Source organism: Microcaecilia unicolor, chromosome 8 (genome assembly GCF_901765095.1).
Source record: "Microcaecilia unicolor chromosome 8, aMicUni1.1, whole genome shotgun sequence".
NCBI lineage: Eukaryota > Metazoa > Chordata > Amphibia > Gymnophiona > Siphonopidae > Microcaecilia > Microcaecilia unicolor.
Genome location: NC_044038.1, coordinates 153777166 through 153801919, shown reverse-complemented (window position 1 = coordinate 153801919; position 24754 = coordinate 153777166). Strand labels below are relative to the sequence as shown.

At 45.5% G+C, this 24754-nt stretch overlaps 1 protein-coding gene across 1 annotated transcript in view; it reads right to left on the bottom strand.

Annotated features, from left to right (window-relative positions):
- SLC6A7 (solute carrier family 6 member 7) overlaps positions 1–24754 on the bottom strand; it is a 69618-nt gene that overhangs the window by 30192 nt on the left and 14672 nt on the right. Inside the window, exons 7-8 of the mRNA XM_030213416.1 lie at positions 22997–23100; positions 13622–13746 (exon numbers count right to left, since the gene is read on the bottom strand). Coding sequence (XP_030069276.1) covers positions 13622–13746; positions 22997–23100 — 229 coding nt within the window. The remainder of the gene's footprint in view (positions 1–13621; positions 13747–22996; positions 23101–24754) is intronic.

Below are 24754 nucleotides of genomic sequence, written 5' to 3'. Positions count from 1 at the left end.
TCCTACAGGAAATGGTTGGGCTGCAAGTAAAGCACTTGCCGCGTGTCCATTTTGGGAGGAAGCCCTGGCAAGGTCTCCCACGTTAACCCCGCAGTAACCACTGCCCGATTACTGCCGGGTACACTCTAGAGCTACGACAATACATTTTTGTAGCGCTGGAAATGACAGCGCACTAGGGGTGGGAAGTACTTCCGGGCTGCTGTGGTAGCCCGGCGGTACTTCCTGTATAGTGAGCGATAGGCCTGCATTGGGCTTACCACCGCTTAGTAAAAGGAGCCCTTTATGCAGTAACCAATAGCCAGATAAGTGCTGAATATCACGATTAACCTGCTTGGTTTAGCCGGCTCCACAAACCCGGAAATTCAATTCCAAAGCTCGGACATGGCCTGGCGGTGAGTTTCCAAGTATAACTGACAGTGGTCAGCAAAATGCTGAGCACCTCCGGCTGGATAACGACCCCCGGGATGATATGTACTAAGTGCAAATTCTATATCGGCAATTGGATGTGCAATTTCCATTATAGAATACTAAAGTAATTCCGCAGTTACACGTCTAACTTTAGATGTGATGTTTATGCTGGCTCAGTGGCTGGTATAAATCCTCACACTGGTCAGTTAGGCACATAACAGCTAGTATTCTAGAACCTGGGCGTGTACGTGCTAGGTGCACCTCCAACCCCTCATTACCTCTCCAAGGCCCACGTCCCCCTTCTACTTGCACACTGATTTTTCATGTGCATTTTATAGAATACCAAATAATGGCAGATACGCAGGTAACTGCTCATTAGTGCCAATTAGCACCAATGAACAGCAGTTACAGTCAATTCTTGCTCATTTACATCAATTAATAGCTCATAGTTAAATTAAGTAACATTGCATAACTGCCACTGTTCTATCACATGCAACTTTTCGCAAAGCATAAAAATGAGTGCTCAGATATATAGAATTAGGGGGTACTTGTATTGTGATTACAAAATTACATAATGCATTTTTTTCCTTCAAGCCATATTACACTTGCACTTGGTACCTCTAAAAATGAAATATATGCCTTTCTAGCAGTTTGAATGCCAAGGCTAGCCCTTTGACTACTCCACAGAAGACCCAGCGCCTGCTCTCAGGTTTTAGGTCTGTTTAGGGCAGAAGATACCATGCAGCTGGGAGTCAGGGTAGGGAAGATGGATGCATGTTGCATGCATGACCCTTGCTTGCAGGAAAGGCTGCACAGATTTCTTCCATGAATGAAGCTTCCCTTCCAGTCCCATTGTTTGAATAGTGCAAAAGCTTGATCAATGCAATGCAAAAGCAGATTTTAGATGGGTATTTTCACCTTGACTCTTTAGAAATATGCTGTACATGCAGTCTATCTGGAGTTGATGGTCCTCAACCAAATTACAGGTTTTGCACGCTTTACAACCACTTTTGAAATGATGAGGTGGGGGGGGGGGGGGGGGGGGGGGGAAGATACAGTGTTGCCAGTTTTATCTAGTAACTCCTGGCCAGCCACCAAAATGAACCAAAACGGCATAAAGTGATTTTTCTAAGGTCATGCAGAGAGTCAGAGGTAAGTTTGTGGATTCATGCAGGATGGGTGACTCCCTTACATCTTGTTAGTAGTTGAAAGGTTTTAAAAGGGAAAATGCAAGAGGACCTAACAAACAAAAGCAAAGATACACAAAGCCATCAATGCCAAATAAAGGTGGTCACCAAATGTACCAAAGTTAGTATTACTGAAAGGTTTATCTACAATCAATCTCAATTTCCCATTGTTGCTCTATATGTCAAACACTGTGCTCCAATGGCCACAGGAAAATTCAGAGGGCAATTTTACAAAGTGACACCTAGACGTAGCCACTGCTTAGGCAGATAGGCACTGATCTGCACTAGGTGTTAATCTACAAGGTAGGACTTACAAGGAGGCGTACTCATAGGCAGAGCATGGGCAGACCATGGGTGTGTCTCCCAGGTATGCACATTTTATAGAATGCTATACACTATGGGCCTTATTCTATAAAGGTTATACACCTATAATTTATGCTCCTAAATTAGGACCATACTCTATGCTCCAAAATAGATTATGCTCCTTATTTAAGAGCATTAATTTAGGAGCAAGGGTGTCCCGACCATTAGGCCATCTGAGGTGGGGACCTCAGGCAGCACTCTTTGGGAAGCAACATCTCCCTACTGTTCGGGGAGCGGCCACCCCATTCGCAGTGTTTACCTGTTTCATCACATTTGAAACCCAGCAGTGGCAGTGATTACCATATGCTGCCTTGCCGCTGACACCCGCCTCTTCCCTTTACTGCGGCCTCCTCTCTAATGTAACTTCCTGTTTCGTCAGAGGCTCAGGCAGCTGCAGTAAAAGGAAGAGGCGGGTGCTGGTGGCAGGGCAGCGTATGGGAATTGCTGCCGCTGCCAGGTTTGGAAAGTGATGAAACAGGTAAACGCATCTTGGCCTGGGGGTGTGGCATCCCGCCCCATGGAAGGCGGCATTTCGGCCCAGTGGAGGGTGGCATCTCGGCCTGGGGGGGCATCTTAGGTCTGCCTTAGGCGGCATCTTGCCTCGAGCTGGCACTGTTTAGGAGCATAAATTATGCTCAAAAATTAGGAGCATAAATTTAGGAGCATAACATTTATAGAATAATGCCCTCCAGGGTGAATTCTATATATGGCATCAAAACAATTGGCACCAAAAAAAGCGCTATTCTATAAACCATGTTTAAAGTTTATTTATTTATTTAAAATATTTATAAACCACACTAGCCAAGTTGTCCTAGATGCTGTACAATACAGTTAGGCACAGTTTATAGAATAGCACTTCCGCCCGGGAATTATGCTTAACTTTAGGCATGTCCAATTGCACCAACTGAAACGCGGTGCAAATGTACTCGCCTAAATTGGATGCGTATTCCCCATATTCTATCACAACAAGCATAAATGCTAGGAATGCCCCTGCTCCACCCATGACACTCCCATTTCTGTGTCCTTTTTTTTGGCTTGCACATTATCGCAGATCCCATGCCTAAATTTACATGTGTCGGTTCCAATTAAAGTTCCAATTAGTGCCAATAATTTCATGTTAAAAAGCCAATTTTTTGCATTAGCTCTTTATTCAGTTAAATTTGGCATGCAAATTTGCACACGGCCAATTTTTGTTGACTTTTATAGAATTAGGGGGTATGTGCATCACTTAGCACACCTAGGCATGCTAACTTATGCCTGCCATTGATATGTCATGAAAGAGTGTGCCTGTGCATGGGCACATCAATACCAATTTACACCAGTATTCTACAATGGAATCTTGGCACCAAGAAGCCATTATAGATTTGGTTCTACCCACATGGCCTTGGGGCGTCTAGACTGAGGTGCTAATATATAGACTCACTGCCCTAGTAATTGAATATGTAAGCTTTACTCATCTACTCCTTCTATCGGTGACTGACCTCATTTTTTAGCACGGATGGTTTCCTGTGTTCCGCCACGTGCTTTAGCCTCTCTGGTTGGTGTATTGGATGGAAAGCACTGACTGTAACTTGTTGACTGAATCCTGAGACCATCTTGAAGAAAAGGAACTTTTTGGACAAAGAAAATTAAAATAGGTCATGTTTTTTTTTTAACAGATCAAAACGAGTTACTCCTCTAATGGATAAGACTGGGATTTAACAAATGGAGCACTGCATTTCGATCTTCTGCCCTTAACCGCTAATCCACCTCTTCTTCTTTCATGGGCTCTTATTCAAGGGACAGATAAGTGGAAGTAAAACTGTGGAGTGCTGCCTTCATTTGAAAGGATAATAGCACTGCTGTACACAAGCAGGGCTGCCTGGGAGGAGGCAGGGGGGAAGATTCCCCGGGCCCGGCCTCCAAGGGGGGCCCAGTGCCAGAAGGTTCTGCTCCCTTGGTCTGTATCTCTCCTGCTCCTGTGTATCGGGACCTGGGTGATTGCATTAACGTGATAACACAGGACCTGGCACACAGGAGCAGGAGACTGACAGACCAAGGGAGAAGCAGATGCAGGAAGGTAAGGGGGAAGGGGGCGGCGGTGGCCTGTGGGGGGTGGGGGGGAGGCAGCGGCCCCTCTATCTCTCGGCGGCCCTGTGCTCAAATGAGAGATGAGGAAAGTATAAGTTCAAAATAAAACTAGATTTTAGATGGAAGAAAAAGCAGATACAGCGAAAACACTACTAAAGTTAGGAATGGATGGCTCACATAAAAACTCTGTCCTTCAAATAAATTCAGCTATACCTGAGCTTCTCAACTATCTCCTGGAGGCACACCCAGCCCTTCCAGATTTCAGGATTACCACAATAAATATGCATGAGATAGGCGTAGCTCATCTTTGAATATCGAGATCTAATGCAGCCCCTGGTTATCAGCAGCTTTATAACCGCTGACTGGGTTGGTTATCACTCCCTATGCTTATAAATTTAGGCTTCCCATTTATTTCCCCATATTTATGAGCCTAGTGCTGAAAATCAGGGCTAAGCTCCTAAGGTTTTCCCCCATCCTAAATCAGCCCCATTGCCACCCACTAATTATGCTCCTAAATTTAGAAGATTAATGAAATTCTGTCTATAAATTTATGCACTCAGCCCTAGCAAATTTTTCAAAGAGGCCAATTCAGATGCATAACTCTCAGTTAGGAGTATAAATCCTGTGGATCTCAGGCCCCTAACTTCTATGCACTAATAATATCTGTGAACAGAATAGTGTGAAGCTATGACAAAAATGGTGTCTACGTGTTAAGCTCTTTTTCTCAAGGTTCAGCCCTTTGCTGCAAACCTGTATAATATTAAACCTGGGACTGGGTGTCAGTGCTGAGGGCAGAAGAGCAGCTGGACCCCAGGAAAGGATGTGAAAGAGAAGAGGAAACACTGCCTCAAAAACACACCCCTCAAATGTCTACCAAGGTGAGAAGGATTAGCATCAGAAACAGCCATGGATAACTCTGAGATATCCATTCCATGGAGGGAAGGAAACAGCCTTGAGTCAGCAGGAGACTGGCATATGGCCATCCTAACTACAAGTACCTTGTAGAGTTGGAGTACTAATGAAATGAAAACACGTGTTCATGGTGAAGCTTCATAATGTCTGCAGTGATCTTTGGACAGAACTGCAGCAAAGGCCTTTGGTGTACACTAGGAAAAAAAAGTTCAAGTGATTAACACCACCAAACTGCGCCCCATCCCTGCAGCACTTACTCGATCCATGCCATTGCAGGAGTGGCAATCTCTGAGGACCACTGTCCAGGGTCAAAAGATTTACTAGGTGAACCTTCAGCCTTATGCTTTCTTGAATTAACTTTCAAGCCCCTATGACCTCCATGAAATTTTGATACTTGAACTCAACGGGGTTGATTTTTCTAAGTGACTTAGGCCAGAAGCGGCTCCTTGACAGTTAAACATAGAAACATGACAGCAGACAAGGGCCAAGTGGCCCATCCACTCTGCCTATCCTCAGTAACCACTATCTCTTCCTTTCACTAAGAGCTCTCATGTACATGTGCCTGTCCCATGTCTTCTTAAATTCAGACACAGTCCTTGTCTCCTCCACCGGGAGGCTATTCCACACATCCACCACCCTTTCTGTGAAAAAGTGTTTCCTATATCCTCTTAACTTCATCTTATGCTCTCTCATACCAGAGTTTTCCTTCATTTGAAAAAGACTCACCTCCTGAACATTAATGCCATCTCTATCATATAACCCTCTCCCACCTTTCTTCCAGAATATATATATATATATATTGAGATCTATAAGTCTGACCCATATGCTTTATGACAGAGACCAGTAATCAACTTTGTAGCCGTCCTCTAGACCGACTCCATCCTGTTTATATCTATTCATAGGTGCGGTCTCCAGAATTCCACACAGTATTCCAAATGGGGCACTATCACCTCTTTTTTCCTGCTGGCCATTCTTCTCCCTATGCACTCAAGGATTCTTCTGGCTTTGACCGTCACCTTAAGAAAATCAGATACCATCACCCCCAAGTCTTTCAAATACAGAAGTATTTCATCCCCTACACTATACCCTTCCCTTGGATTGTTGTAACCCAAGTGCATTACCCTGCATTTTCTTAAGTATTAGCTGCCAATTACTTGACCATTCTTCAGGGCTAACCAGGCATATTCAGTGGTACTTAACCAGATAGTGCCACTGAAAACATCCAGTTAGTGCCCAATGAGAAATCGGCTATTTTGGAGGTGTTCTGGGGCAGAGTCAGCACTTAACAAGCCAATGTAACCATATAAATAGGACCACATAAACGTCAGACCTATCATTAAGCAGTTCACTATAGCTGGTTAAGTGGTGAATTTCGCACTTAAACTGCTGTTTTTGCTGGCTCTGTATACCCGGAAATTCAATGCCGGAGCCCAGACATGGTCCAGAATTGAATTTCCAGGGATAATGTTGGCAGCAGTCAGCAAAATACTGATCGCTACCAGCTGAGTATCACGCCAAACATTCTAACACCACCTCTCCCAGCCAACTCTGATTAGTCCAAATCAGTCCAGAATGGTCCAAACCAATCTGGCCCATACCGGCTGGTCCAAAGCAGTCCCAACTATCTCCAGCCAGCTCAAACCAGTTCAATCCTGTCCTGACCAGACCAAATCAATCCAAATTGGTCCAGACTAGTCTTGACTTGTCCAAACATGCCCAAACCAGTCCAAACAAGTCCCATCCAGTTCCAACTCGTCCAGATCAGTCCGATCCAGTCCTGACCCCAGTCTAAACTGGTCCAAACCAGTCCCTATTTAACTAAAAAGCTAGAAGCCAGTATCAATAGAGCTCATATGGGTCTGGAAAGAAGCCAGTTTGCACTGTGTCTTAAGGGAAGTGGAGAATGTCTTGGTAACCGCTGGCTGGCAATGTGAGGCTTGGCAAGAATCACTGAAAAGCAGCAGCTAACATGTCTGCATGAAACTCACTGCTGAAAATCATTAACATCTTAAAGTACTGAACCCTTCCTACTTCACAGTGCACCTTCCTGCATCTGCCGCCCCTCCCTTACTTCACAACCCTGCATCCTTTCTCGCACAGCCTGCCATTTTCTTTCATGTAGCCCTAAACCTTTTTAACATTGTACCCATCTGTAATGAGCAATTTAGTGTAGCTCATTAGGAATAAGAGATATATCCCTGGTTTCTAATAGTGAGAACCTAAGAACAACTGAAGAATGTAATATAGAATCCGGTGATTACCATAGCTCCAGCCTCGGTCACATAGCAACACGGCACACACTGTAACCTCGAGCGTCATTTCTCATGCAGCTCTTCTTCCCATGACACACTTCATGTCTCTCTGTGCCACAGAACACCCCATTCCCCTGTTTCCAGCATTCAGCCCATTCCATCCTCTGTAAGGCCTTTTTTGTTAGCACTCTCCTCTCATCCCCCGGTCCACAGCAGTCTTTAGCAAAGCAGGTGGTAAAAATGAATCATGACTCACCCGCATAGTAATGCCTTGCAATTTGTACCTGTCAAAGCTAACCCAGTTCTGGTGTGTAGGTAATAAGGATTCTCATTACTTTGCAAACGCATACTTTTAGAATTAGCAATCAGCAATATATAATGGATCTAGTGATTAGTTATCATTAACTAATTCCCTGATCCTGAACTGATAATTAGTAATGCCATATCCCCCCCCCCCCCCCCCCCCCGTATCTCTATATAGTCATCTGTACCAGGTTCATTTGCAGTGCCACAGGCAGTGATCTGTTATGGAGCTGTGTTAGGTACCTATGAGCAGGGCTTTCCAGAGTTCATTGCTTTTTCCAGGCTTGCCATGGAAAAGACAAAATTACAGTAACATGAGATGGGATTAAAAATAGACCTGCCAGAATCTGAAAAGCTGCTCTGCTATTATAATGGAAGAACTCAGATGTCAGACAGTGTATCTATTATTTACATCCCCTGCAACTAAAGCAATGCTCGATAAAGGCCTTTAATTCCTGCATGCACAATATTGTCATTACTAGGAAATGATGCTTTTAGCTTTTTTTTTTATCCACCTACAACCCAACACATGCTGTCAGTTCACCACATTTACTTTTTGTCTGTGTGCTGTGTATAGTTACATAAGAACATAAGTGTTGCCATACTGGGACAGACCGAAGGTCCATCAAGCCCAGCATCCTGTTTCCAACACTGGCCAATCCAGGTTGCAAGCACCTGGCAAGATCCCAAAACAGTACAATACATTTTATGCTGCATAAACTTTCCTCCTTGCAACAGTATAAGAGGTCTTAAAGTCTCTTTAGGAAGAGAAATACTGGAATAAGGGTAGCGTGCAAAGAGGAGACAGGGGAACTCCTGGAACCAGTGGCGATCCTAGGGGGGCTGACACCCGGGGCGGATCGCCGATGCGCCCCGCCCCGCCCCCCGGGTGCAGCGCCCCCCCCCCCCGGAACAGCGCGACACCCCCCCCCCGGCGAAAGAACCCCCGATCCCCCGGTGAAAGAACCCCCCCCCCCCGGGTGCACGCCACTGGGGGGGGGGGGGTGCCGTGCGCCTGCCTACTCTTCGTTTTCATGCTCCCTCTGCCCTGGAACAGGAAGTGACCTGTTCCGGGGCAAAGGGAGCATGAAAACGAAGAGCTGACAGGCACGCGGCACTTCCCTAGCGGCATGCACCGCCCCCCCCTTGGTACGCCACTGCCTGGAACTAAGGAGTTTAGAGGCCATTTTACAAATCCACGCTGAAATCTGGGCTTAGAATGTCTTTAAACAACACCAGCAAAAAAGAGAAAAACTCCTACGATAATCCAAACCACAGAAGGGAGAGAAGTAGGGGATGACCAAATGACTTCCAGCACATGAGTGGATAAAATATGAGGTTTTAATTAATCTATTACCATATGAAGGACCCAACATGGGACCGTGTTTCGGCGGATGAAGCTGCCTGCCTCAGGGGTCACAATCACTCATCCAACGGACAAACATCCATATGACGCTATTGTAAACTTGTTTTCCCACAATGAGTTTACAACAGCGTCATATGGATGTTTGTCCGTTGGATGAGTGCTTTTAATAACCAGGCTTGTAGCACTGCTCTCTGCCGTTTGTACTTCTGCTGATTTTGGAAGTTGTACCTCAGTGTTCTACAGTGATTGTGACCCCCGAGGCAGGCGGTTTCATCTGCTGGAACACTACTATTTTTCAATCCAGTCTCTAAGGGGGGCTCAACGCCGGAGTTTTCTCTCTCCTGCTCCTGTCGGGATGCCATCACCCGGGTCCCGTCAAAAGCAGGAGAGAGGGACCCCGGCGCCGGGCCCCCCTTGGAGGCCTGGGCCCATGGAATTTTGCCCCCCTCTCGGCACCCCTGTTTCCATGTCTTGAATATGTGGTCATATGTTAATGTCAGCATTAGCACAAAGCTATTTGAAAAAATTACTGCAGGAGCACTTACTGCCTCCTATTTAAGGCTCCTATGTTAACCCTGCGCTAACCAGTTAATGTGCGGTAATGTGGATATGCTAGCTGATTAGTGCAGACATGCTCCTTCTCTGCCTCTGACATGCCCCTCCCAAAAATACTGCATGCTTAGCACGCAGAGATAAAAACTAACACGGAATGCTTTAGGATATCCCGTGTTAGGACTGTTTTTTCTGTGCTAGATGTGCATTAGTGAAAGGGCCCCTAAGTGAAATGGCTTCAACAACATGTGGAAAACTAAGGGCCCCTTTTACTAAACTGCGCTAGTGATTCCCACATAGCAAATGTGACGAAGTCCATTCATGAGGGTGGTGGATATGTGGAATGCCCTCCCCCAGGAGGTGGTGGAGATGAAAACGGTAATGGGATTCAAACTTGCGTGGGATAAACACAAAGGAATCCTGTTTAGACGGAATGGTTATACGGAATCTTAGCGGAGATTGGGTGGTGATGCCGGTAATTGGGAAATAAAATGGGAGCTGAGCAGACTTCTACGGTCAATGCCCTGATTGTGACTGAATAGATAGGGATGGACTGCATAGGAGCCAACTTTTCAAAATGATTGGGGGTGCTGAAATTTTTTTTTTACAGGTGGTGCATTCCCCCCCTTGTCCCCCTCCCTCTTCCCCCGTCCCCCCCTACGAGTTCCAGGCCCACCCTCCCTCCCTCCGAGTACCAAGCCCCCTCCCTTCCTTCGAGTCCCTCCCCCCAAATTTTAAAAGTCATCTTACCTCGTCGGGGTTATGGTGGCAGCAGCAGCAGCAGTGAAAAGCATGCAGGCTCGGTGCTTAGTTCAGCCTTCCCTTCTCTCTCTCTCAGCTCTGGTCCTGCCCTTGTGGAAATAGGAAATGAGGGCGGGACCAGAGCTAAGAGAGAGAAGGGAAGGCTGAGCTAAGTGCCGAGCCTGCACGCTTTTCACTGCTGCTGCCACCGTAACCCCGACGAGGTAAGATGACTTAAAATTTGGAGGGAGGGAGCCCTGGAACTCAAAGGGAGGGAGGGAGGGACTTTTAAAATTCTGGGCTGGTGAAGGGAACTTGCGGTGGGTAAAATATTGGGGGTGCTCGAGCACCCACAGCACCCACGGAGTCAGCGCCTATGATAGATAGGCTGGAGTGTAAATTTTAAGGGGCTTCGACGTTAGCTCCAGAACTTAGTACAAGAACAGTGCTGGGTAGACTTCTACAGTCTGTGCCCTGAGAAAGGCAAGGATAAATCAAACTCGGGTATACATATAAAGTATCACATGCCATGTAAATGAGTTTATCTTGTTGGGTAGACTGGATGGACCGTACAGGTCTTTATCTGCCGTCATTTACTATGTTACTATGGGTTGCGTTGCATATGTCACGCCAGGAATCACTAGCGTGGTTTAGTAAAAGGGGCCCTAAATAATTACCCCCCATGTTTAGAATACTGCGCTAGAGCTGCCGCGTGGCATAAGTACATAATTACATAAGTAATGCCATACTGGGAAAAGACCAAAGTCCCATCGAGCCCAGCATCCTGTCCCCGACAGCGGCCAATCCAGGTCAAGGGCACCTGGCAAGCTTCCCAAACGCACAAACATTCTATACATGTTATTCCCGAAATTGTGGATTTTTCCCAAGTCCATTTAGTAGCGGTCTGTGGACTTGTCCTTTAGGAAACTGTCCATACCCTTTTTAAACTATGCCAAGCTAACCGCCTTCACCACGCTCTCCGGCAACGAATTCCAGAGTTTAATTATGCATTGGGTGAAGAAATATTTTCTCCTATTTGTTTTAAATGTACTACACTGTAGTTTCATCGCATGCCCTCTAGTCCTACTATTTTTGGAAAGCGTGAACAGACGCTTCACATCCACCTGTTCCACTCCACTCATTATTTTATATACCTCTATCATGTCTCCCCTCAGCTGTCTCTTCTCCAAGCTGAAAAGCCCTAGCCTCCTTAGTCTTTCTTCATAGAGAAGTCGTCCCATCCCTGCTATCATTTTCGTCGCACTTCGCTGCACCTTTTCCAATTCCATTATATCTTTCTTGAGATGCGGCAACCAGAATTGGACACAATACTCAAGGTGCGATCGCACCATGGAGCGATACAAAGGCATTATAACATCCTCACACCTGTTTTCTATACCTTTCCTAATAATACCCAACATTCTGTTTGCTTTCCTAGCTGCAGCAGCACACTGAGCAGAAGGTTTCAGTGTATAATCAACAACGACACCCAGATCCCTTTCTCCTAACGTGGAAGCTTGCATGACGTAGCTATAGTTCGGGTTCTTTTTTCCCACATGCATCACCTTGCACTTGCTCACATTAAACATCATCTGCCATTTAGCCGTCCAATCTCCCAGTCTCATAAGGTCCTTCTGTAATTTTTCACAATCCTGTCGCGAGTTAACGAATTTGAATAACTTTGTGTCATCAGCAAATTTAATTACCTCGCTAGTTACTCCCATCTCTAAATCATTTATAAATATATTAAAGAGCAGCGGTCCTAGCAATGCCAACACAGCCCACTCAAAGTCAATGGGCTGTGTCGGCATTAGCACACGGCAGCCACTAGCACGGCTTAGTAAACCGGGGGGGAGGCGTACCTTTGAAGTGGATTTTACTGAAAAACAAAACCATTAGAAAGTCATATTTAATGGGGCCACCTTCTGAAAAAAGCTTCCCTATACTTTTGAAACCTCGCCCCTCCCCCCCCAAAAAAACATTACTCATTCCTCAGCACTGTTCTGACATTACCCGGCAGCTGCCATCACAGCTGGCTGACGTCATTAAGCCTGTGGCTGCAGCGCAGTCTCTCAGTAATGGCGACAGCGAAAACTTGTGCCCAAAATAATTTCCTCATGCTCAAAGCTAATAGTATGCAAATGATATGTGTGCAATTAGTTTTGAGCATGAGGAAGTAAAGCAGGTGGATTGTGCCTGGACAATCCTTCCACAGTGCTGAATATCGGCACTGTGCCCACGGAATGCCCCCAACATAGCAGGTTTTCATTTAGGTGCTAAGTGCCAATTCTCAGCGGTGATAACCAGTTAAGTGCCAGTGAAAATTAGAGGATAGCCCCGAACAAGTGATTTCACTGGTCAGCTGTCATTTGTCAGTACAGAGAAACCTGCAAGTCTGTCAATGCAGCACTGTCTCTGAATTGGCCGTGGTAATGCCACTGTGTTTCGCTTATCGTTAGGTGAAAAGTCATAGGGCATTTCATTTGATAGAGCAGCAATAATCATTTGCAATGTTCCCTCTAAGCTTTGTGGGAGTCCTTCGCCTACATTCCTGCCAGTAGGGGGTGCTGATTCAATATCACATTTTCAATAGCGAGGGGCAGGCAAATTCTGCAGGACACCAGAGGACTGGCCTATCCTTAGTGATATTGGAGCAATGCAGTTGGAAGACTCTACACAGCTTAGAGGGAACATGAATCATAAGACATCTAAGCGGTTTACAAAATAATAAAATTGAAGGAATAAAAACCAAACAGCCAAATATATCTACATAACAAACGAAACTGTGTACATTCAGTGACTTTAAGAATTGTAGAAAATTCTTTTACATTAGTTTGGGGTATTGGATGTACCACTAGTGCTAAAACTGGCAGATAACTTATTTATTTATTTATGAGCATTTCATATACCACCAATCACAATGCTTCTTGGTGGTTTACATCAGTGTTTCTCAAGAACAGTCCTGGACCTTGCCAGTCAGGTTTTCAGGACATCCACAATGAATATGCATGAACTTGATTTGCATACACTGCCTCCATTATATGCAAACCTCTTTTCGCGCATTGTGAATATCCTGAAAACCTGACTGGCAAGGAGTACTCCAGGGCCAGACTTGGGAAACACTGGTTTACATAACCAGTAATTTAAAACAGACAAAATGAAAGCAAGAACTTGCCTACTACTCTCAAACAAGTCAAATTATCCATTGGACAAATTTAACTTGAGTAGGACATAAAGGAGATACGAAGGGGGGGGGGGGGGGGGGGAATGAATAGCATAACGATGTTATTCCAAATACAAATTGAAAGCAAACTATGAAAAACAATAAGGAGAGTAAAACTGGGGAAGAAGACCTCCTGGATTGATTCCGTCATCATGGAGGATTAAATGTGGCTTAGTTCGTAGAACTGATATTATCCCTAACGAAAAATAAAAGTAAGGAAAGATAAAATATATATTTCTCTAACCTGCTTTAGCGACTTGATCCACAGGAACTCCTAGTTCCTGAGACATGTACCCCAAAACAGAAAAGATGGCAAAGCCAGCCAGAATGCTGGTCAGCGCATTCCCCACGGTGACAATAAAAGTATCCCTGTGAAGAAGAGAGACAAGACTCAGGCCTCAAGAATTTTTCGCATCAGTTTTCCACCCATTTCTTAGAAATACTCAAAACTTTGTAAACATACTGCAACACTGACAAAGAGTGTAGGATAACCCCCAAATAAGTATGGCATCCTGATTCAATGTTTATGATTCGAGTAGCTCTGAAGTTTTGGCACAGAAAGGTTCCTATATGGAGGGGGGAGGGGAAAGGAGTCATTGTAGGTTTGATATTTGTTTTTGACTTATAAAAGGAAATAAGACATTAACCCCTGTATTCTATATAGTGTACCTAAAGATCACCCTGCAAACTGCTGTTACCTCCCTCCCGCACAACTCACCACCACCCTGCAAATTGCTCCACTCTCCCCACCACAAACAGCCCCAGCAATCCCCAAAGATACCACATATGCAGAGTGCACCCACAAAGCACACAGATACACACACCTGCAACCTTTATATACTCAAAATAATTCCCTTGCTGTGATATACTGCATTTTAAGTTATTTGGATATGTAAATTCCATTTTCTTAGTTGTTTCTGCTCAGACTTTTACAGTTTATTGCCTTATTAGTTGCTCTAAGGCACTGGCAAACTAGGAACATACTTGGAGTCAAAACAATTAGGTGACCCCTGTCAGATATGCTCAAACTCTGGAGAATAGGAAGCATATCTATCCTACCACAACATCACTTTGTATTTGTTCACACCGGAGCCTGCAAATGCCTCTCCGGCACTATGTAAGCCACATTGAGCCTGCAAATAAGTGGGAAAATGTGGGCTAAAAATGTAACAAATAAATAAATAAATATAGTGTACCTAAAGATCGGTGCTGAAATCGGCACGGATTCTATAACAATGTGCATAATTTAACAAGCTTGGGGGCTCTTTTGCTAAGCCACGTAAGCATCTACGCATGCCTAATGTGTGCCAAAATGGAGTTAGCGCCCGGCTACTGTGTGGCTCTTGCGGTAATTTCATTTTTGGTGCATATCCGATATGTGCAGCCGAAAAAATAATTTTTATTTTCGGATGCACGCATTGGACGACCGCCAAGTGGCATTTGACGCATGTAGGTCATTACTGCCTGGCTAACGTGTGACACTTTAATGCTAGGTCAATGTCTGGTGGTAAGGTCGCAGACCCAAAATGGACGTAATGCAATTTGATTTTGCTGTAAGTCCATTTTTGGCAAAAATTTTAAAAAGGCCTTTTTTAAAGGTGCGCTGAAAATGGATCGCAGCGCACCCAAAACCCACGCCTACACTACCGCAATCCTTTTTTCAGCGCACCATGGTAAAAGGACCCCTTAACAAGCTAATAAGCACTGAGAACAGCATTTAAGAAATAAGGAGCACTAATTGGCATTGATTAGAATTTAGGTGCACAACTCTCTAAGTGTATTCTGAAACAAAGTGCGTGAGACTTCTAATGCACGCAGGCAAAAAGGGGCAGGGTTATGGGCAGGGAAATGGGCATTCCAAAATTTACATGCCTAGTTATAGAATGTGGCTTAGTGCGCTTAAATCTACGCACAGGGATTTACCCAAGTTTTTGTTGCTGTAAATGGATGCGTGTAGATTTAGGCGCTGAAATATGGACTAAGCATATTCTATAATTGGTGCCTAAATGTAAGCACCGGTTAAAGGCTGTTATAGAATACGCTTAGTCGGCACTGATTTATGCCGATTTTTTAGGCGCCATATATAGAATCTCCTCTTAAGGGGTGACTTGTACATATGGTGCCCAAAAAGCGCTATTCTATAAACTGCACTTTTAAAGTTAGGCAGGTTTTATAGATCATGCCTAACTGGTGCAAACGTACGTGCCTAAGTTAGGCATGCATGCCCCCTCATTCTATAACAACACATATCAATGTTAGGAACTCTTCCGTTCTGCCCATGACTCTCCCATTTCAATGCCCCCCTTTTGAATTTGCATGTAAAATTTAGCAGTGGATCCTGCCAGTATTAAGTCTGGATACTCAATGCTGGCCGTATCTGGCGACTGACATTGAATATCTAGATTTATTTTGGCCGTTAGAAAGTTAACCGGCTTTGCCGATATTCATGCTAACCGGTTAACTTTGTAGTGGTCAAAGATAGGCCTGCTATTTTAGCAGCCTATTTAGACTCTCAACATAGCCAGTTTGGTGCTGAATATCCACTCCTAACCAAATATGTTGTGCAATATAGCCGGTTAGCGGCTAGCCATTAACCAGGATATTTAATGGAAGATAACCGGTTATCTTCCACTGAATATCCACGGTTAGGTGCTTAAACACTGTTTAACCAACCAGGAGCCATTCCTGGCCAGTTAAATAGTTTTGAATATCGGGGGACGATCTTTTAATTGGTCCTTTTATTTTTATAGTACACCAGTGTGTTCTTTCTATTATAGGACGGCATCTGTACATTTCACTTCCCCGACTGGTATGTAGACTACTACTACTACTACTACTTAACATTTCTAGAGCGCTACTAGGGTTACGCAGCGCTGTACAATTTAACAAAGAGAGACAGTCCCTGCTCAAAGAGCTTACAATCTAATAGACAAGTGAACGGTCGGTCCGATAGGGGCAGTCAAATTGGGGCAGTCTGGATTCACTGAACGGTAAGGGTTAGGTGCCGAACGCAGCATTGAAGAGGTGGGCTTTAAGCAAAGACTTGAAGATGGGCAGGGAGGGGGCTTGGCGTAAGGGTTCAGGAAGGTTGTTCCAAGCATAGGGTGAGGCGAGGCAGAATGAGCGGAGCCTGGAGTTGGCGGTGGTGGAGAAGGGTACTGAGAGGAGGGATTTATCCTGTGAACGGAGGTTACGGGCGGGAACGTAAGGGGAGATGAGGGTAGAGAGGTAGTGAGGGGCAGCAGACTGAGTGCATTTGTAGGTAAGAAGGAGAAGCTTGAATTGAATGCGGTATCTGATCGGAAGCCAGTGAAGTGACCTGAGGAGAGGGGTGATATGAGTATATCGGTTCTGGCGGAATATGAGACGTGCAGCAGAGTTCTGAACAGACTGAAGGGGGGATAGATGGCTAAGTGGGAGGCCGGTGAGGAGTAAGTTGCAGTAGTCCAGGCGAGAGGTAATGAGAGCGTGGACGAGAGTTCGGGTGGTGTGTTCAGAGAGGAAAGGGCGAATTTTGCTGATGTTAAAGAGGAAGAAGCGACAGGTCTTGGCTATCTGCTGGATATGCGCAGAGAAGGAAAGAGAGGAGTCAAAGATGACTCCGAGGTTGCGGGCAGATGAGACGGGGAGGATGAGGGTGTTATCAACTGAGATAGAAAGTGGAGGAAGAGGAGAAGTGGGTTTTGGTGGAAAGACGATAAGCTCGGTCTTGGACATGTTCAGTTTCAGGTGGCGGTTGGACATCCAGGCAGCAATGTCGGATAAGCAGGCCGATACCTTTGCCTGGGTCTCCGCGGTGATGTCTGGTGTGGAGAGATACAGTTGGGTGTCATCAGCATAGAGATGATACTGGAAACCATGAGATGAGATTAGGGAGCCCAGGGAAGAGGTGTAGATTGAGAAGAGAAGGGGTCCAAGGACCGATCCCTGGGGAACACCAACAGATAAGGGGATGGGGGTGGAGGAAGATCCATGAGAGTGAACTTTGAAGGTGCGGTGGGAGAGATAGGAGGAGAACCAGGAGAGGACAGAGCCCTGGAACCCAAATGAGGACAGTGTGGCAAGAAGTAAGTCATGATTGACAGTGTCAAAAGCGGCGGATAGATCCAGGAGGATGAGGATAGAGTAGTGGCCTCTGGATTTGGCAAGGAACAGGTCATTACAGACTTTAGAAAGTGCTGTTTCTGTCGAGTGAAGAGGGCGAAAACCGGATTGAAGCGGATCAAGGATGGCATGAGAGGAGAGAAAATCAAGGCAGCGGCTGTGGACTGCGCGCTCAAGTGTCTTGGAGAGGAAGGGTAGGAGGGAGATGGGGCGGTAGTTGGAGGGACAGGTAGGGTCTAGTGATGGTTTTTTGAGGAGTGGCGTGACTACAGCATGCTTGAAGGTGTCGGGGACAGTTGCAGTGGAGAGAGAGAGGTTGAGGATATGACAGATGGAGGGGGTGATAGTAGGAGAGATGGTGTTAAGTAAGTTGGTGGGGATGGGATCAGAGGAACAAGTGGTGCATTTTGAGGAGGAAAGAAGGCGGGCGGTTTCCTCCTCGGAGATATCAGGAAAGGAGGAGAAGGAGGTCTGGGTTGGTTGGTTGAGGGAGAGGGTTGAAAGGTGAAGAGGAGGAGGTGGCTTGGTAGTGAACTCAAGGTTGATCTTTTGCACCTTGTCGCGGAAGTAGTCAGCCAGTGATTGAGGAGAGAGTGACGGGGGGGTGGGAGCGGAGGGCACTTTGAGGAGGGAGTTAAGGGTGGCGAAGAGACGACGAGGGTTAGAGCTGAGAGAATTAGTCAATTGGGTGTAATAGTCCTGTTTGGCAAGGAATAGTGAGGACTGGAAGGAGGATAGCATGAATTTGTAGTGAAGGAAATCTGAATGGGTGCGAGATTTCCTCCAGAGGCGTTCAGCAGATCGGGCGCAGGAGCGAAGGTAACGGATGCAAGGGGTCAGCCAGGGCTGGGGATTAGTACGCCTTGTGGGACGGGAGGTGGATGGTGCAAGGGTGTCCAGAGCAGAGGAGAGAGTGGCATTGTAAGCGGAGACAGCCTCGTCAACAGACTCGGAGGACATGATGGAGGGGAGGAGATTAGAAATACTAGATGATAAGGTGGGAGGGTCAATAATCTGGAGATTCCTGGAAGTAGTGGTTAATGTTGGGCGGGGCTGAGGGGGAGGGTGAAGAAGTGTGAAGGTGATCAGGTGATGATCAGAGACAGGAAGAGCTGAGGTGTGGAAATTGGAGGGTGAGCCGGAAGAGGAGAGGACGAGGTCAAGGCAATGGCCATCACGGTGAGTAGGGGTGGTGGAACAAAGCTGGAGGTTGAAGGAGGATGTTAGAGTGAGGAACTGAGAAGCGTGAGAGTTGGACAGGTCATCAACGTGTATGTTGAAGTCTCCGAGAATGAGGGATGGAGATGAGGGTTCAAGAAAAACAGAAAGCCAGGCATCGAAGTCGGTGAGGAAGGAAGGGAGGGATTTATCAGGGGGGCGGTAAATGACTGCCACTCTGAGTGGCAACGGGTAGAATAGACGGATGGAGTGGACTTCAAAGGATGAGAAGCAGTGAGACTGTGGTAGGAGGAGGGGTTGGAAGCTACAGGAGGGCGAGAGTAGTAACCCGACGCCTCCTCCACGGCCAACTAGGCGGGGAGTATGGGAGAAGAGATAGCCTCCATGGCATAGAGCCGCAACTGAGGCAGAGTCGTCAGGGGAGAGCCAGGTTTCAGTTAGGGCAAGCAGGTGAAGGGAATGAGAGATGAAGAGATCGTGGATGAAGGGAAGTTTGTTGCAGACCGAGTGGGCATTCCACAGTGCACATGAGAAGGGGAGGGAAGAGGGGGGGAGGAGGGGAATAGATATGAGATTGGAGACATCCCGGAAACGTTTGCATGGATAGGACGAAGACAGGTGTGGGGGACCTGGATTGGGATTGATGTCTCCTGCGGATAGCAGGAGGAGGAGCAAGAGAGTGCGGAGGAGGGTGGGGGAGGTAGGGCGACGAAGGCGACGAAGACGGGATGCGCTTAGGAGGAATGGGGATGGGTTAATGGCAGGAAGGAAGTGTTGAAGGTTGAGAGCTAGGAAGGAGGAGGGGGACAGGAGAGATGGTGAGGTGGTGAGGGACGGGGGTGAGTAGGGTATTGCAGTAGTGAGCAAGATGGGAGAGGACATGGGTGGGCAGTGAGTTCCAGTGGTAGACAGCGGTAGGGGGAGGGGAAAAAGATTAGGAAGGGACAGGGCAAGGAAGAGAATGTGTAAAGGGGCCATAAGTAGTAACTGAGGTGTTATGGGTATATATGTAGTGACTGAGGTGTTAAGTGATAGATAGAACGGCAGAGCTGGATTAGAGGCTTAAAACTGGAATGGTAGGCAGCAGGCAGGTAGGCACTGCCCAGTAAGAACAAGTCACACCCACTATGTTTGAAAAATGTGGGAGGAAAGGAGGTGAAGAGCCTGAACACAGAGACAGAGCAGTTATCTGCAGGCAGATTAGGTTGCTTGGGAGGGTATATAAGAACTATCACCTTAGGGGTGGGTGGGTAGAGGGGTGGGTGGGAGGGATCTAAGTCTAAAATGTACAGACAGAGCTGCAGCACAGCCAGTTAATCTGTAAAAAGATGGATTTCTCAAGAAAAACTGGTATAGAAGGCTGCCCCTCTAACAGAGAATCAGGTCACACCCACTAAGTTTGAATTTGTGGGGGAGATTCAGAGACAGAGCTGCTAAGTCTAAAATGTACAGACAGAGCTGCAGCACAGCCAGTTAATCTGTAAAAAGATGGATTTCTCAAGAAAAACTGGTATAGAAGGCTGCCCCTCTAACAGAGAATCAGGTCACACCCACTAAGTTTGAATTTGTGGGGGAGATTCAGAGACAGAGCTGCTAAGTCTAAAATGTACAGACAGAGCTGCAGCACAGCCAGTTAATCTTGATATGTTTGCCATAAAGTGGTTAGTTTTAGGCACATTTTAATGACTGGCCCCTATATACGTGTATGTTTTTGGTTTAAGTTAATATGCTTTTTTTGTATTTTATTTGCTATGTCTATGGATGGACCATGCAGGTCTTTTTCTGCCGTCATTTACTATGTTACTATGTTAATATGTATAAGCTGTTTGAGCACATTTTAACCACTGGCTCCCTTACACAATGCATGTTTGTTTGAATAGCATTGCATTCGCTACCTTATTTGTTTATTACTGTATCTATATGTGTTTGATATGCTTTTATGCTGAGTTAATGAACAACATTTGTTCTCTGTAGTTTTAAATGTTGGTTACAGTTTATCCCTGATGCAGCCCAGGATTTAGCAAATTGTAGCCAGGCCGGGCTTTTTATCTCATCTTGTCAATGAAAGGACTTTATCAGTTTTTATCTCCATGTGATCTCCATACTTTTGTCTTGTGTTTGCTTGTGCATCTCATCAGCCTCTCTTGTGTTTGGATCCATTATTTCTAAGTGCATGCTTTTGCACCAATCACTATTTTATCAGAGGCAATTTATGTGCATATGTGGTCACATGTGTGCATACATTACTAAAATTAGTACAATACAACCAATGGGAGTTATTTTATAACACTGTGGTTCTCAACCTGGTCCTCAGTACACACCCAGCCAGTCAGGTGAAAGGATATCCGACTGTATGAGATAGAGTTATAAACAATAGAGGCAGTACATGCAAAACTATCTCATGCATATTTATTGTGGATATTCTGAAAATCAGATTGGTTGGATGTTTCCTGAGGATAGGATTAGCAATCCCTGTTATAACAGCATATCGCTACGAAAAGTCCAAAAATGTGCTTTTCATGGGTCTATTTTTTAAAATAACATGGAGGCCATAATCGTACAGGGCCAGCCATCTATAAGGGCGACCATCTGTAATGATGGTCCCATAAAGCGGTGTACCCGACCGTATTATCGAAACAAGATTGCCGGCCATCTTTCATTTCAATAATACGGTCGGGGCTGGCCAAATCTCAACATTTGGGCCGGCCTTAGAGTTGGCCGCCATTGGTTTTCGCCGATAATGGAAACTAATGGCGGCCATCTCAAACCTGGCCAAATCCAAGCCATTTGGTCATGGGAGGAGCCAGCATTTGTAGTGCACTGGTCCCCCTGACATGCCAGGACACCAACCGGGCACCCTAGGGGGCACTGCAGTGGAAATCACAAATTGATCCCAGCTGCATAGCTCCCTTACCTTGGGTGCTGAGCCCCCCAACCCCCCCCCCAAAACCCACTCCCCATAACTGTACACCACTACCATAGCCCTAAGGGGTGAAAGGGGGCACCTACATGTGGGTACAGTGTGTTTTGGGTGGGTTTTGAAGGGCTCACGTTTACCACCACAAGTTTGACAGGTAGGGGGGATGGGCCTGGATCCACCTGCCTGAAGTGCACTGCACCCACTAAAACCTGCTCCAGGGACCTGCATACTGCTGTGATGGAGCTGGGTATGACATTTGACGCTGGCATAGAGGCTGGAAAAAAAAATGTATTAAATTTTTTTGGGGGGTGGGAGGGGGTTGGTGACCACTGGGGGAGTAAGGGGAGGTCATCCCCAATTCCCTCCAGTGGTCTTCTGGTCAGTTCGGGCACCTTTTCGAGGCTTGGTCGTGAACAAAAAGGAACCAAGTAAAGTCCACCAAATGCTCGTCAGGGCTGACCTTCTTTTTTCCATTATCGGCCGAGGCCGGCCATCTCTTAACCACGCCCTGTCTTGCCTTCGGTACACTTCCGACACGCCCCCTTGAACTTTGGCCGGCCCTGCGACGGAAAGCAGTTGAAGCCGGCCAAAACTGGCTTTCGATTATACCGATTTGGCCAGCTTTAGGAGAAGGCCAGCCATCTCCCGATTTGTGTCGGAAGATGGCTGCCCTTCTCCTTCGAAAATAAGCAGGATAGGCACATAGATCTAGCCCCAGTAGTGCAGAAATGCTAATTGTACTTTATACTTGCTTCAAAGATAGTGCATATTGCAACTCTATTTGGATTTTGCTCACAACCTAATTTTGTACCTGAAGCAATAGAGGGATAAAGGGGTCCTTTTACTAAGCCATGGTTAAAAGTGGCCTGCGACAGTGTGGGTGCTTGTTTTGGGCAAGCATTTTGTTTTTATTTTTTACCGCAGCTGGGAAAAAAGGTCTTTTTTTAATGGGCTGGGAAATGGCCGTGTGCTGAAATTAAAACTAGCACGTGCCTATTTACAGCCCGAGCCCTTACCGCCACCCATTGACTTAGCGGTAAGGACTCACACGCTACCCCCCGCAGTAGCCATACAGCACACATCAACTGCTGATTACCACCAGGAACGCCCCCTGTGGTAGAAAATCTGTGGGATTCGGCATACATCAAACTCAGAATTACCACCGGGCGTATGCGCTAGCCCGGCGGTAGTGCCGATTTGGTGCACGCTAACCGCACATTAGCCCTCATGTGCCTTAGTAAAAGGGTCCCTGAGTGACTTGTCCAAGATCACAGGCTTTGAAAAATTTTCTCTTTAAAAACACCAGTGCATATCAGAAGTAATATTTACAGCAGAAATAGCTGAACAAAAAAGTGATGAATTCTCCCCTGGTGTTTATTGCATCTTGCTATACAGAGACTAAAATTAGGAACGTACCTGTAAATATTCTGATGAAAGGTGTTGTAAGATGCAAAGGTAAGGAGACCCCCAAACCCTACCCCAAGGGAGTAGAAAATCTGCAGTGCTGCTTCTATCCACACCTGACAAGGAGAAATGAAGAAAGATGAGAGATCAGAGCAGTCACTACCCCAAGAAGACTTAAATGAGGCATTCAATAACTAAAGAAAATCTTTAACTTTTTGCAAAGATTTGCATTGGCCAGCTTTCCTCTCAATCAGGGCCAGCCCTACCAATAATGCAAGCTGGGTATCTGCCTGGGGTGGCAAAATTTGGGGGGGGGCAGCAGTGTAATGTGGCACAGTTAGTAAGTCAGTGGCAAAGCAACACTTGGAAGCTCCTTTGAAAACCCACACTTGTGCGCACACTCAAGGTCTGCCATGTCCCATCCCCTCTGATAGCACTAGCAGAGGCAGTACACAGTAAGCCTTGAACACACACCAGTACTCAAAGACACCATGCCGCACTGTGTTTCCTTTTGATGCAGGTTCAAGTGGAGAACAGAGGTAGTCTCTGTAATCGTTCTTCATTAAAGCGCAGCTCGACTGATGCATTATTTCCACTCACTTTGGCACCATTTTGTTGAATTCAAATTTTTCCACAGCTGTACTCTATTTCGGCGTTAGAGACGCTGCAGGTCAATTTCAGAATCATTTTTTGGAAGATGAGTAAGTTCGTTTTTACTTATTCTTTTATGCTCTTCCTTCATTTTATGTTTGTTAGTACCGATAAGACGGTCTTTCATACCAGTAGAGAACGAGCCTTAAAATTATTCTCCTGTTTGGTTGGTTGATACCATCAGTCTTTTTACATAACTTTTAGCACCATATGGTCTACACACTCCCAGTATTAAACATCCTGGTACTAATCAATCGTTTTTTAAAAAAAATCTTACAAAATGATGTTAGGAGTATATACACATAGCTGGGTGCTCATTTTTAATTTTTAATTGATATATGTACATGTGTTCTTTATTAGATGCTCCAAGTGGATTTATTGGATACAAGAGGTAATAGTATATATATTTTCATATCTTCATATAATTTTCTATATTTTTAAATAAAAAGGTTTTAATGATTATCACTTTTTAAAGAAAATGCATACAAGACATAGATATATAAAGATTCCAATTTGTAGATATAATACGTCTTATTCAGAAAAATTGTCTACATATATCCTTCCTTTGTGTGAATATATACATTATTAATTACCATTATTTACCGTGCCATAAACCAATATCACAATTCACCAAAACATATTATCATTTTACTTGTATTTTTATGTTATTTATTGTTTTTATATGTTGTTTTACAAATAGACTTCTGACGCAGGCCTTGTAGGCCAAAACACAGCTGTGTCGAGTCTTGCTCATCAAAAAATAATAGTGATTTTATCTGGCGCGTCATCTTCACTGTTTGTTTTGGAGGACAGAGGTAACCCATGGCTGCAACAGTGGCAAGAGAAGAAAAGGGAGATGCTGAACTATGGAGGTGGGTAATGGCAGATGCTCGACTCTAGGGAGATAGGGAAGGGGAGGTGCTGGACTATGGGGACAGGGCTGAAGATTTACTTAGAGGTCAGGTAATCTTGAGCTGGCCCTGTTCCTAATTGTTTTAGAAAAATATACTTTATTGATGTCTGTTCCTAACCATATCCTGTTTTACACTGTCCCTGTACTGCTCAATTGCTGGGTCTCATCCATAATCAGAATAATGAAAGAAGAGATACTGTATTTGT